The sequence below is a fragment of the Coregonus lavaretus genome (assembly GCF_964263955.1).
Source record: "Coregonus lavaretus genome assembly, contig: HAP1_SCAFFOLD_9062, whole genome shotgun sequence".
Classification (NCBI taxonomy): domain Eukaryota; kingdom Metazoa; phylum Chordata; class Actinopteri; order Salmoniformes; family Salmonidae; genus Coregonus; species Coregonus lavaretus.
In genome coordinates, this window is record NW_028164160.1 from 785 (window position 1) to 14,174 (window position 13,390).

The 13,390-nt window shown below is 42.7% G+C and overlaps 1 protein-coding gene across 1 annotated transcript; it reads left to right on the forward strand.

Annotated features, from left to right (window-relative positions):
- Nucleotides 1-248: 248 nt before the first annotated feature.
- Nucleotides 249-11,839, forward strand: LOC311117363 (G patch domain-containing protein 2-like; the record flags this gene model as incomplete). The annotated part of the gene is made up of 8 exons (XM_084192321.1): nt 249-470; nt 828-880; nt 1,514-1,575; nt 4,492-4,656; nt 4,779-4,858; nt 4,983-5,078; nt 5,178-5,269; nt 11,631-11,839. 8 exons carry the CDS (start codon nt 249-251, stop codon nt 11,758-11,760), a joined length of 900 nt encoding a protein of 299 aa, XP_084048447.1. The 3' UTR covers nt 11,761-11,839.
- Nucleotides 11,840-13,390: the final 1,551 nt, after the last annotated feature.

Below are 13,390 nucleotides of genomic sequence, written 5' to 3' on the forward strand. Positions count from 1 at the left end.
TAGCCAGGAGGATGCATGGCGAGGAGATATGCCCTCTACTGCTGTTGAACAGAAAGCACTGCTCCAGATGCTCAGCCGTGTGTCCAGAGGTGGAGGACAGCTGAGTAGAGGCCTGGGGAACCAGTGTCTGGGGAGGAGGGTGGGGAGGGAGGGATGATCCAGGAGTTCTTGGCTATGCCAGACGTCTTCCACATTCCCTGGAGAGGCCTGGTCCCTCTCACATCTGCTTCTTGGGTGTGTGAGGGGAGATGGTGCTGGACCATCTGGCAGCACCTAGTCTGAGCCCGCTGTCACCGCCACTCCTGTGCAATATGGCAAAGAACCATATCAGCGTGTATCTGACCCCACCAATCTCTCTCCTCGTCACCAAGGTCAACGCTGATCACCACAAAGCAAAATGCAACGCAAACAAGACCCTCCGACTTCCTCTGACCCAATGGACAAATGGCCTCAAAGGACTGAGCTTGGACGTTTGTGTTACAGTTGCTACTTGGCATGCTGTGAGAGAATTTAAGACAAAATCTGTGACCATCCCATGGCAGTTTGAATGTAACAGACAAAATCTGTGACCATCCCATGGCAGTTTGAATGTAACAATCTAAAAAAAAGTGATACACAACAAAAAACGAATTATGTAATTTTAGCACAGTACAGACATATTCATTCTTAAAATTCACCCTTTGGCAAACAGAACACAGTTCTAAAATGTACTCCTTTAATGTCCACTTCATTAAGGCAATATTTTGTTTAATATTATTTTGTGTAAAACAAATAGTCCATGAAGCCCATAGTCCTGACTCCTGTGTGACCTTGGCGGCTCTATTTAGCTCCCAGCCCTAGGTGGCAGAGGTGTGACAGAGGCCGAGAGACCCAGGGTGGGGTAGGGGCCGGGGCAGAGGCTGGTGGAGGGGTGACACGGGGACGCCTGAGGGCATGGAGAGGGCCAGCCAGGGAGCAGCCTGGGCTGGACCAGCCTTCACAGCAGATGCTGGCCAGTTGTTGTGTGGAGGCACGTCCGCGGGTCCTGCTCACAGACTGAGGAGAAGGCCGGGGAATCTTCCGCGCTCCTGTCATACTCCAGAATGCAGCACAGATTAGATTGGAGCTGACAGCGGAGGATATTCAATTAGATTGTGCATGTCACTCAGTGGCTTCGACCAGAGTCCTTCCCCATGCCTTTGTGTTGGGGATGGCAACCAGTGGGGAGAGCGCCCCTGTTTTTGTGTCATTTTATATTTATGTTGACCTCTAGCTCGGGACTGATTCATTATTTTGTTATTGAATGTTAACATTTTTGGAGCAGGCTTGCAAGTTTTTGCTTCACATTGTTCCGTTTTCAAATGCACAACCTTCTTTGACCCTAAAACCCACCAATTTAAAAAAAAAATATCCATCACAACAGATATCTTTATTTTTCTTGTTACACATCAGTATTATCACTACAAAAATACTGCTTTCTATGTTCAACATGAAATGCATACTGACAATTATATTATTCTTCCTCTGTTTGCAGTGAAACTAGCAGTATATGCAGCAGTGATCCTGGCCTCTTCACTAACGATGAGGGAAGACAAGGTATTAATGTTGAGCATAATATTTATTACTCACTAGCTAGTTTTCCATCCAGTTGGCGACAGATTTTCATGCAGATATTCTAGAATTTGCATAAAGAAAATGTGTGCATTTTCACACCAGTGGTGTGTTTACAATAAATTGACTGATTTTGGAAAAAAATTAGTGTGTAATAACATAGGTCACACAAAATCTACTTTGTCTGAGACCAGCCACCTGGACAGCTGATGAAACTGAAGAATATCTGCATAAACATTCAGAAACCGTCCGAGGGAAGCTCATCTGCGTGCTCGTCGTCCTCACCAGGGTCTTGACCTGACTGCATTTTGGCGTTGTAACCGACCAGTGGGAAAATACTCACCTTCGATGGCCACTGGCACACTGGAGAAGTGTGTTCTTCACGGATGAATCCCGGTTCCAACTGTACCGGGCAGATGTGTTGTGTGGGTGAGCAATTTGCTGATGTCAACATTGTGAACAGAGTGCCCCGTAGTGGTGGTGGGGTTATGGTATGGGCAGGCATAAGCTACGGCCAACGAACACAATTGCGTTTTATCGATGTCAATTTGGATGCACAGAGATACCGTGACGAGATCCTGAGGCCCATTGTCGTGCCATTCATCCGCCGCCATCACCTCACGTTTCAGCATGATAATGCACGGCCCCATGTCACAAGGATCTGTACACAATTCCTGGAAGCTGAAAATGTCCCAGTTCTTCCATGGCCTGCATACTTACCATTTTTGGGGTACTCTGGATCGACGTGTTCGACAGTGTGTTCCAGGTCCCGCCAATATCCAGCAACTTCACACAGCCATTGAAGAGGAGTGGGACAACATTCCACAGGCCACAATCAACAGCCTGATCAACTCTATGAGAAGGTGAAGTGTTGCGCTGCATAAGGCAAATGGTGGTCACACCAGATACTGACTGATTTTCTGATCCACGCCCCTACTTCTTTTTAAGGTACACTACCGTTAAAAAGTTTGGGGTCACTTAGTTTTCTAAATAAAAAAATGTGTCCATTAAAATAACATCAAATTGATCAGAAATACAGTGTAGACTGCTAATGTTGTAAATGGCTATTGTAGCTGGAAACGGCTGATTTTTAATGGAATATCTACATAGGCATACAGAGGCCCATTATCAGCAACCATAAATTCTGTGTTCCAATGGCACGTTGTGTTTGCTAATCCAAGTTTATCATTTTAAAAGGCTAATTGATAATTAGAAAACCCTTTTGCAATTATGTTAGCACAGCTGAAAACTGTTGTGCTGATTAAAGAAGCAATAAAACTGGCCTTCCTGAGACTAGTTGAGTATCTGGAGCATCAGCAATTGTGCGTTCGATTACAGGCTCAAAATGGCCAGAAACAAATAACTTTCTTCTGAAACTCGTCAGTCTATTCTTGTTCTGTGAAATGAAGGCTATTCCATGCAAGAAATTGCCAATAAATTGAAGATCTCATACAATGCTGTGTACTACTCCCTTCACAGAACAGCGCAAACTGGCTCTAACCAGAATAGAAAGAGGAGTGGGAGGCCCCGGTGCACAACTGAGCAAGAGGACAAATACATTAGTGTCTAGTTTGTGAAACAGGCACCTTACAGGTCCTCAACTGGCAGCTTCATTAAATAGTACCCGCAAAACACCAGCCTCAAAGTCAACAGTGAAGAGGCGACTCCGGGATGCTGACCTTCTAGGCAGAGTTGCAAAGAAAAAGCCATATCTCAGACTGGTCAATAAAAAGAAAAGATTAAGATGGGCAGTCTGAGATATGGCTTTTTCTTTGCAACTCTGCTTAGAAGGTCAGCATCCCGGAGTCGCCTCTTCACTGTTGACTTTGAGGCTGGTGTTTTGCGGGTACTATTTAATATATGTGACCAACAGATGCATATCTGTATTCCCAGTCGTGAAATCCATAGATTAGAGCCTAATGAATTTATTTCAATTGACTGATTTCCTTATATAACTCAGTAAAATCTTTGAAATTGTTGCATGTTGCGTTTATATTTTTGTTCAGTGTATATACATATTTGTGCATAAATGCGTTTCCACCGCCATTTCCCGCATAATAAATTTTACAGACACAAAAAAGATCCCACCATGTCGAATTAACAAATTATCTGTCAGCATTTATAAAATTACACCAAAACTTCCTGTTTCCATAACAGCTGTCGTGATTTTATTTCATACGATATGACTACTCACATACAAACTGTGGATGAAAACGTGGTTACGTGTCATTTACATAATATGTATGTGCAAATTAAATAAGATGGCAAAGGTCGTAATGGTGCGAAATGAAAACAAAAAGCATGTAATAAGCCTTTTAATTCTAGCATTACCAGAATGTTCCAAGGATGGAGCTATGCCTGTGCTCTTTGTAAGTGTAACAGAATGCTGGGACTAGACAGAAAGAGGTTCTGATACAATGGGCTGGTTGCCGGGCACCCAGGCGGCTCTAATAAGTCGTTGTCATGTCGTGTTAATGAGCGCTGAAGCCTCTGCTAATCTCATTAGCCGTGGTGGGGCGAGGCAGCCCCTGATTTAACAGTTGTCACTACACCTTGACTGTGAGAGGCATGGCCCCTGCATGCGCCCCGCTGACTGACAGGTCTGTGGAGAGAGCAGTGTCTGGGGATCAGGGTGGTCTGCTGTGTAGTGGTGGGGGAGAGGCTGTCAACAAATAGAGAGAGGATTGATGCAGGCCAAGTAGGAAAGATGCCCTCATGCAGTCAGTACTTCATTCAATGGTTAATTGTACAGCACTAAATTATAAATTGGTGCAGCCCATCCGTGAAAATACTTTTTTATATCATTGTTTAAATGTCATGCAGAATCCTATTGAATGGTTATGGAATTACCCAATGTATACATTGTGACTAACAGTGTTGCATTTCCTGTCTGTGCTGTAGGTGATGATGAGCAGAGTGACTGGTTCTTTGAGGGGGAGTGTGGAGCAGGGGGGATGGGCATTCCCAGCCTGCTGCCCAGCTGGGACCCAGATACTCCTCCTGTCCTGGAAGTACCAGACTCAGCTCCACCCACCTTCCTACAGCCTGCACGGCCCACTCAGAGAGGTGATGAGCTAATCAAAATACTATACGTTTACATTGTAAACAGAAACAACAGAAATATCACTCTCTCCAGGTTCTCCAGTTCTGATTGGGTAACTGGGTAACGGTTTGGTTTGGTGTTGCAGGGTACCATGCTCGTCTGAACCGGTTGCCTGGCGTGGCTGCCCGCTGCATCAGGAAAGGCCGGAGGAGGCTGCCCAGCAAGGTGAGGGCAGAGTGGCACACTAGCAACACATTCCTTGACCACATTAATGGATACCAGGCTTTTAATGCATGTATTTAACAAGTTATGTGATATGTTCTATAATACCACATGTTATGTGTTGCAGGACAACAGTATGTCAGTGTCTATGGAGAGAATGAAGCATTTCTCTCAGGACCCCTATCAATGGCTGCCTTCCATTGGAAAAAGAGACCGGAGCCAGGTATATTTGTGTTGAATTATTGAATAAGACATTTCAGCTCTCTAGCCTTATTTTTGATGGGTCTGGGTGAACTCCTAACACCTTCTAAATGTGTTCCAGTTCAACCCTCTGTGTCCGTTACCTGTTTATCCCATTGACATGGTGCCAGACAGCTCCCATCGGAGATGCTCCTCTTCCATCTGCAAAACCAGGTAGGTGCTGCACACAGCACTCATTATTGTTGGCATGGTTAAACTCAGCCTCTCCTGGGCATTTTGGAGCCATTGAGCCCATTCCCTTCTGAAGCTCAATATATTGACAGACATCGTTAACTCTCTTAAATGAACCAGTCGCTAAACACAGGTTGTGTTTTAACCAATGCATGCTACATCAAAGTTTGTACCTCAGAGACGTGTTCGATATGTGCGTGGGTGAGAACATTGACCAACTCCTCAGAGACAGGAGCTCAAAGTGTGACATTGTGACCTCTAGACTCGGGTGTTCATGTAGGGACATCAAGCAGCTGGGCTAACATGTTAAAGTTGTGCTTTGGTGCTATTGGCGTGGGCTTTCATGGTCTTTAGAGTGAATGAGAGGAGTGGTGTCACAGAGAAGGTCATGTTAGGATGAGGACAGAGATGAGGACATGGTTAAGGCTGTAGAAACACTTCTCTGACTTGTGTGATATTAGCCACGTCCCCATCACAGCCTCCTGTGAGACTAGCTAGCACAGTCAGGTACAGTATATGGGGCAAGCTTGACCCCTGGTCTATACAACAGACAACTCTTCACTGGGATATAAGACTCTGCTGAATAATAACTGATGTATTTTTCAAGGTTGTCTTTCTCAAACATAGAATATATTAATGTAGAATCTTTGGTTTCCAGTGTTTCTGAAAATGCAAAAAAATATAAATAAATGCAGAAGTTTATCTGAAGAGTTTTTCTCAAAGCCTCTAGCTCCAAGTCAGCCCCTGTACTGTTGGATCTGCATGGGGATTGTTGAGGACCTGAACATCCCTCAGTCTGAGACTCTTCCTTGCATTGTTTCCAGTTCCACAGTGCCTATTTACAGAGCATTTTTAATGTTTCAAGCTCACTCTCTCTCACTCTCTCTCTCTCTCTCTCTCTCTCTCTCTCTCTCTCTCTCTCTCTCTCTCTCTCTCTCTCTCTCTCTCTCTCTCTCTCTCTCTCTCTCTCTCTCTCTCTCTCTCTCTCTCTCTCTCTCTCTCTCTCTCTCTCTCTCTCTCTCTCTCTCTCTCTCTCTCTCTCTCTCTCTCTCTCCTGGGCTAGTTCAGAAAGCCCTCCACCATTTCTTGATGAGGGGCAAAAACACGACTGCTATGAAAAGGCTAAACTTCTTAGAGATTTATTTTCTTAACTGGCCCTTTCTTCTCCACCTGAAAGGTTCCTTCAGATTCCAGTTTGAGGCATTGTGAATACTAATTTCTATCTATTAAAAAGCCCTCATATTCCTGCCATGCTCTCATTTGAATGCCGTCTCAGGGGAAGCCTCTTAATTCCTTTATAGAGGGATTCAAGACCCTTCACTTCAAAAAGTATAAATCATACTCCCAAATGAATGAGGGAGAGAGGGGGATTGACGAGTGGTGCTTCAGATGTGTCCCGTCGGACGGCACAAGCCTGAATCCATCTCCCCAAGCTGCTCAAATCCATCCTCTAGTGACTGTCCACACTTACCCTGGACAGTCACTGGAGGTCACCCCCCTCCACAGTCACACCCCTAAGCAAGTCACCCAACCCATACAGTGCCTTCAGAAAGTATTCACACCCCTTGACTTTTTTTTACATTTTGTTGTGTTTCAAAGTGGGATTAAAATGTATTTAATTGTAATTTTTGGTCAACGATCTACACAAAATACTCTGTCAAAGTGGAAGAAAAATACTAACATTTATTACAAATGAATGAAAAATAAAACACTAATATCTTGATTAAATAAGCGTTCACCTCTCTGAGACAATACATGTTAGAATCACCTTTGGCAGCGATGACAGTTGTGAGTCTTTTTGGGTAAGTCTCTAAGAGATTTGCCCACTTGGGTTGTACAATATTTGCCCATTATTCTTTTAAAAATTCTTCAAGCTCTGTCAAGTTGGTTGTTGATCATTGCTAGAAAGCCATTTTCAAGTCTTGTCATAGATTTTCAAGACGATTTAAGTCAAAACGGTAAATAGGCCACTCAGGAACATTCACTGTCATCTTGGCAAGCAACTCCAGTGTAGATTTGCCCTTGTGTTTTAGGTCATTGTCCTGCTGAAAGGTGAATTCGTCGCCCAGTGTCTGTTGGAAAGAAGACTGAACCAGGTTTTCCTCTAGGATTTTGCCTGTGCTTAGCTGTATTCTGTTTCATTTTATCCTAAAAAAATCTCCCCAGTGATGTATTGTGTTGGATTTGCCCCAAACATAATGCTTTGTATTCAGGACAAAAAGTTAATTTATTTGCCCATTTTTTTGTTGTATTATGGAGTAACTACAATGTTGTTGATCCATCTTCAGTTTTCTCATATCATATCACAACCATTAAACTCTTTAACTGTTTTAAAATCACTATTGGCCTCATGGTGAAATACCTGCGCAATTTCCTTAGGAAAGACAGCTATATCTTTGTAGTGACTGGGTGCATTAATACACCAGCCAAAGCCTAATTAATAACTTCACCATGATCAAATGGATATTCAGTGTCTGCTTTTTTTATTTATTTTTATCGGTGCCCTTCTTTATGAGGCATTGTCTTTGTGGTTGAGTCTGTGCTTCAAATTCACTTCTCAATTGAGGGACCTTTAGATAATTGTATGTGTGGGGTACAGAGATGGGGTAGTCATTCAACAATCATGGTAACCACTGTTATTGAACTCAGAATGAGTCCATGCATCTAATTATGTGATTTGTTAAGCACATTTTTACTCCTGAACTTATTTAGGCTTGCCATAACAAAGGGTTTGAATACTTATTGACTGAAGACATTTCAGCTTTTCATTTTTTATTAATTTGAAAAATGTTCTACAAACAACATTCCACTTTGACATTGTGGGGTATTGTGTGTAGATCAGTGACACAAAATCAAAATGTAATCCATTTTAAATTCAGTCTGTAAAACATCAAAATGTGGAAGAAGTAAAGGGGTGTGAATACTTTCTGAAGGCACTGTACATGACACACGCTTACTAGTGTATGTGATAATGCACGCACGCACGCAAACACACAAATGCACTCACTTAGATACATACACAAATGCACTCACTTAGATACATATCATCAATATTCTTATATAGAGCATCAGCATGGTACTGACAGGGTGGGGATAATCGTGCTGTCTCTCTCTAACACAGAGCATCGACAGTCAGAAACTGTATTAAATAACACCTTGCTCATCGCAAAGTTTACACTTAGCATAATTGGCTTCACTATATTTTCATTTATTTTGAGGAACTTATTCAAATGATCAGTCCTTATGACTGAGCTCTCATGTATCTATTTCTTTTTTAAATTTCAAAATACCCTTGAAAGAAAAGTGTTTTGGTCAGTAAGGAAAGTATAAACATTAATCTTATATCTTGCAGAGGTTGAAATAATACTGTATTAATAAAACCTGTCATCTCCTGTTTTGGGAGAGTTGATGGCAACAATCAGGGATTTGATATGAAGTGCTAAAGGCTATATAGAGTTCCATGTTATTTGTCCTAGTATGGCTGTGTGAATGGGCACAGTGAACAGTGGGATTTGGCTCTAAGATTCTGGGATGGTGGCCATTTTAAAATGCATAACTGCCTCCCACCTGAGCCGGCCACACTCCGGTTATATCTATTGACTTTTTTATTTCTAAATGACATTTGCGGCACAAGATAAATCATAGTCTTACGCCACTCCTCTCCCAGTTTTCATTTTAATTGTGAGATCTCGGTGTCAGCAGTAAGTATATTGGTGTGAGTGGCCTATTGATTATTGATTTGGGGCTATTGATCGGCTTCCCAGGAGACCTTAATCCTTTCTGATTCATTTGAATACCTCTATTCATCTTGAGATCCTGCTCACACCTGAAGCACTGTGTACCCTAATGAAAATAGATGGCCATTTTGTTACTGCTGCTTCTCATCTTTTGAGGTATTATTTTTAATTGATATATCTGCTTTTGGTTGTGGGCACCTGAATTACAATTGACCCTGTGTCACTGTTGTTTTATTCCATATCTAAGGGACCACGCTGCATTTAGGAGTGTCTTTTTCGTTGTATGACCCATATGACGTGTAAAATGTATCGCTCAGACATTTTCTTGAACGTCTTCGATGTGTCTTTGCGAGAATTTAGTTCTTGTTTGTCTTCTTTATTGGATATTGGGTTATTTTTCCATTGCTCGATACAGCTCTGCTATTCTTAGTTGGTGATACATTTACAATCCCTAATTCAATGACTTTCCCTTCTTTCTGTGGGACTCTTCTAGTTTACCGTTATATTACATTGACATGTTAAATGTTCCCATGTGCAAGTAAACAACTTTTCATCTTTTCACCAGCTACTCATTTTGTAATGTTGCCATATAAATCTTGCAGGAAGATCACTCACATGTATTGTGTCTTTTATCTGTCAAACTGCTTCTCTTAAAAACATCTTAAGGCCACTCTATTGCAAACCAATTTCCAAAATAGATTTTTATTACACCTTTTGAGTAAAGTTGTAGCTGTGTTATCCCGCAGCGAGCTACTCAAACAGCTACAAACGATGCATGACAAGCCTGTTACCAGAGGCCTTGTGGTTCCATTTTTTAAATGAGTTGTCCCGTTTAGCCTTCCCTAATGAGCCAGCTGATGGTATTCTAATGTTTTATTAGCATGTGACTGAGTGTCTCTGTGGGCTCCATGTGGCCCCTGAGTGTTCCCTGCTCCTCAGCCTGGAGCCTGGACCTTGGAGGGGAGGGGCCAGACAGCCTTTCCTCCACATGATCTCTTCCTCCAGGCTGCAGCCTGGGCCCCAGAGCGTCTGCCCGATCAGGGCTCTGTGTAATGAGGGGAGAGATGGAAGGATGGACTTCCATGCATAAAGACCAAATGCATCAGGGTATTACTTTTAATACCGCGGGTGTGCCTCATGAAATAATGCGACGTTTAAGCACGGATCGATTTTGGAATTAAAAAGTTAGTTTGCAAAGATTTACTGCGGGGAGTTCAATGTCTGAGCTCTTTATCAGGGGCGCAAATGGCTGGTTATGTGCTGTCCGACAGAGGTACGATTGAGGGATCGATAGGCTCGTGATTTACTAACTGGAGTACAGGTAATCAATAAGTATAAAAGTAAATGAAATATGCATTACTGGGATTTTATTAGAGAGGGGTAGCAGGAAGACAGAATAACATTCAAGCCATTTATTTTTATACCTATTGATTAAACAACATAGAGACTTGGCTCAAAGCGTTCCACACACAGCTCTCTGCACCCTCTCCTGCAGTGCCGTCATGTGATTAATGGGTGTTGAGGTCATGGATGGAACACGCAGGCTGTTAAAAGGCTGCCGTGACAGGACCCTATCCTATCTTAGCACACGTTTGGCCAGGGAGGTTTATGTAGCTGGCCTCTCAGGATGAGACACCACGGTTAACAGGGGTCTGCTGTATTATGGTCCTCCTTTGTTGTTTTGCACTGCAGAGATGTATTATTTTTACAGATGTATTTTTACAGGTGCTTTCAACCAATAAACACTGTTGTTGTCAAAGTGGATATAGTGTTGTGAAACTAAATGTGAGATGATCCAACATTTCTTGGGCGATATCATGCACTTGCGCTATACGAGCGCAAGCACGCAGGCACACACACACACACACACACACACACACACACACACACACACACACACTGAGTCAACTCATCACATCGCCTGCTCTTGGTAACGTCAGTCCCTCCCCCCCAGCCATGGCGGGGACCTTGACCTTAACTTTACATCCCAGTAATCAGGGCTAGGAGGGGCTGTGGGGGGCCCTCCCAGTTTGGGGGCTCCTGACATATGACACAGGAGGTCCACAGCAGGGGTAATTTGTTTACCTGAACCCGGCAGCGACAGAGACGCACAACCCCTACACCTCCTTCTTCCTCCGCTGATATTTCTGTTAACGTTTCAACAAAACGAAATGGTAAAGAAAAACGGTTTGTAGTATTTTTGTGGTAACGCCAGGGTAGTGGGTTCGATCCCCGGGACCACCCATACGTAAAAATGCATGCACACATGACTGTAAGTCGCTTTGGATAAAAGCATCTGCTAAATGGCATATTATATATTATATTATATTATTTTTAACTCCTTTTGGTTGGATATTCCCTTGCAGCAGTGTTCTAGACACTTCTAACTGCTCATGGAAAAGGCATAGCAGAAACACTCATATTTCTCTTTTACACTTAAACAGAAAAGAAAAATGTATAATGATTGAAACAACCAAAGTATTCTTTTTTATTTTGTTCTCACATTTCAGGAAACAGATCCATAGAAAGGGGAAAAGGATGGTGTTTGAATTCTGTTGTCTGAGACGTATTAATGTTACAGCTCTGTCTCTGTGTCTCTGACCTAGGCAGACTAACGTCCATCTGGGACTGCTGTGCACAGGAGACATCAAGAGGAGGAGGAAGACCACTGCTGTCTCTGTCACAACAACATCAGGTACCTGTCGCCATGACTACTGCACCTTTGACCTGTTTTAACATTCACCTAACCTCTCATTGGGACGCTTACTTTATTACACATCCTGCTGACAATACAGTAACTAATCCCCAAGACCACTTTCAGGTTAAACAGAGTATATGTCCTTTTTAAAACAACAGACCAAAACATTGTGCTACCGGTGCTGCCCAAACAAAAATGTATAATGCTTGTCACATTTATATTTAAAATTAATTTTTAGAATAACTTTAAAAAACGTTTACTTTAGATTATACTTTATAACCAACAATATAGGATACATGTGAATCACATCCATTAATATAGGAATATAGGATACATGTGAATTCTTGAGTTTCTTACAAATAGTGTCTCCAGTATTTGTGAGAGAGCAACATATTTACTGTTTATTAGCTGAGGAAGAGTTCAGTCTTGACTAGTGTGTGTTGTTTTATTGGTAGAGCAGGGCTCTGTGGGCCTCCTGTCTGTCCTCCCATGTGGAAGTGGTCTGACTGAGTCTGAGGGAAGCGTGATTGGAAGCAGACCGTATTGGAGGTGGCACCCTGCAGCAGCCCCCTCGTCCGTTTGGGCTCATAGAGCTGCCTTTTTTCATTAGACTGATGGCTCCGGGCCTGGCGTCTTTGCCGGATTTAAATTTGAATTGGTTTGTCCACCTCTTCTCCAAAGTCCCCTCTTTCTGCTCCGCTCCTGCAGCCGCTGTTTGTCATTTAAATAACAAATGCCGGTGGTTCCCTGATTTAGTGAGGGGCGCTGGCCTCTGATGTATATTGATATTGCCGCACAGTGCACTGTACCGGGGTCCATTATTCATTTGGATAAAAGAGGTGGAATTTAAAACCAGCCAATGCTTTACTGGTATACAGATTGCATCCATTTATTGCACTGAGTGATGGAACGGCCAGCGACTCCGTCCTTCACCTCTCCGGCGCTCAGCCACTTCCCATAAAACTAAAAAAAGATTCACCTCTGGCCCTTAAAGACCCCTCATATTCACCATGTTATTCACCATGCAGAGGCAGGGATGGGGGATCCCTCAACATCCCCCCCAGGAGAGATATTCAGTTACCATCACATCCAGCTGCTGGAACTGAAGCACAGGGTTTATGTTCAACTGAAGAAAATATTGTAAACATAAAAGCTAAATAAAATCACCAAAGGATACATTTCACACTCAATATAAAGAAGTAGACTAGGTGCAAACAGGCAACTCGATGAGGAATGAAAAACAGATTGCTCATTCTCAATAAATAATAAATATTATTAAGAAGGAGATTTTTTAAAACTCTTAATAGGCCTAACTAAATTTATTAACATATTCACAACCCTTTTGAAGTGAAATGCTTAAGTTTACAGTGTTTTCCTCCTCTCCCCATGTCCCTGTACTGAGTTGTGTTTTTCCTGGTTCTGGAGTCTGGTGCCCCCTGACCAGAGTGATTTATCATGCAGGGAATGTCATCCAATGGCAGTTTCTTCGGCTCCTACTGCTGTGTATAAATCTTTACTTTGGCGCCCTGCTACAGTATTCCATGCCTCTACTTGGTCATATCACAGAAGCTAGGAGATACACATCGGCTCCTAAATGCATTTGCAGTTTATTTGTAGAAATAGTAATAGGCATTCTCATTATAGTTGGAATGACCTATTCTTCATACC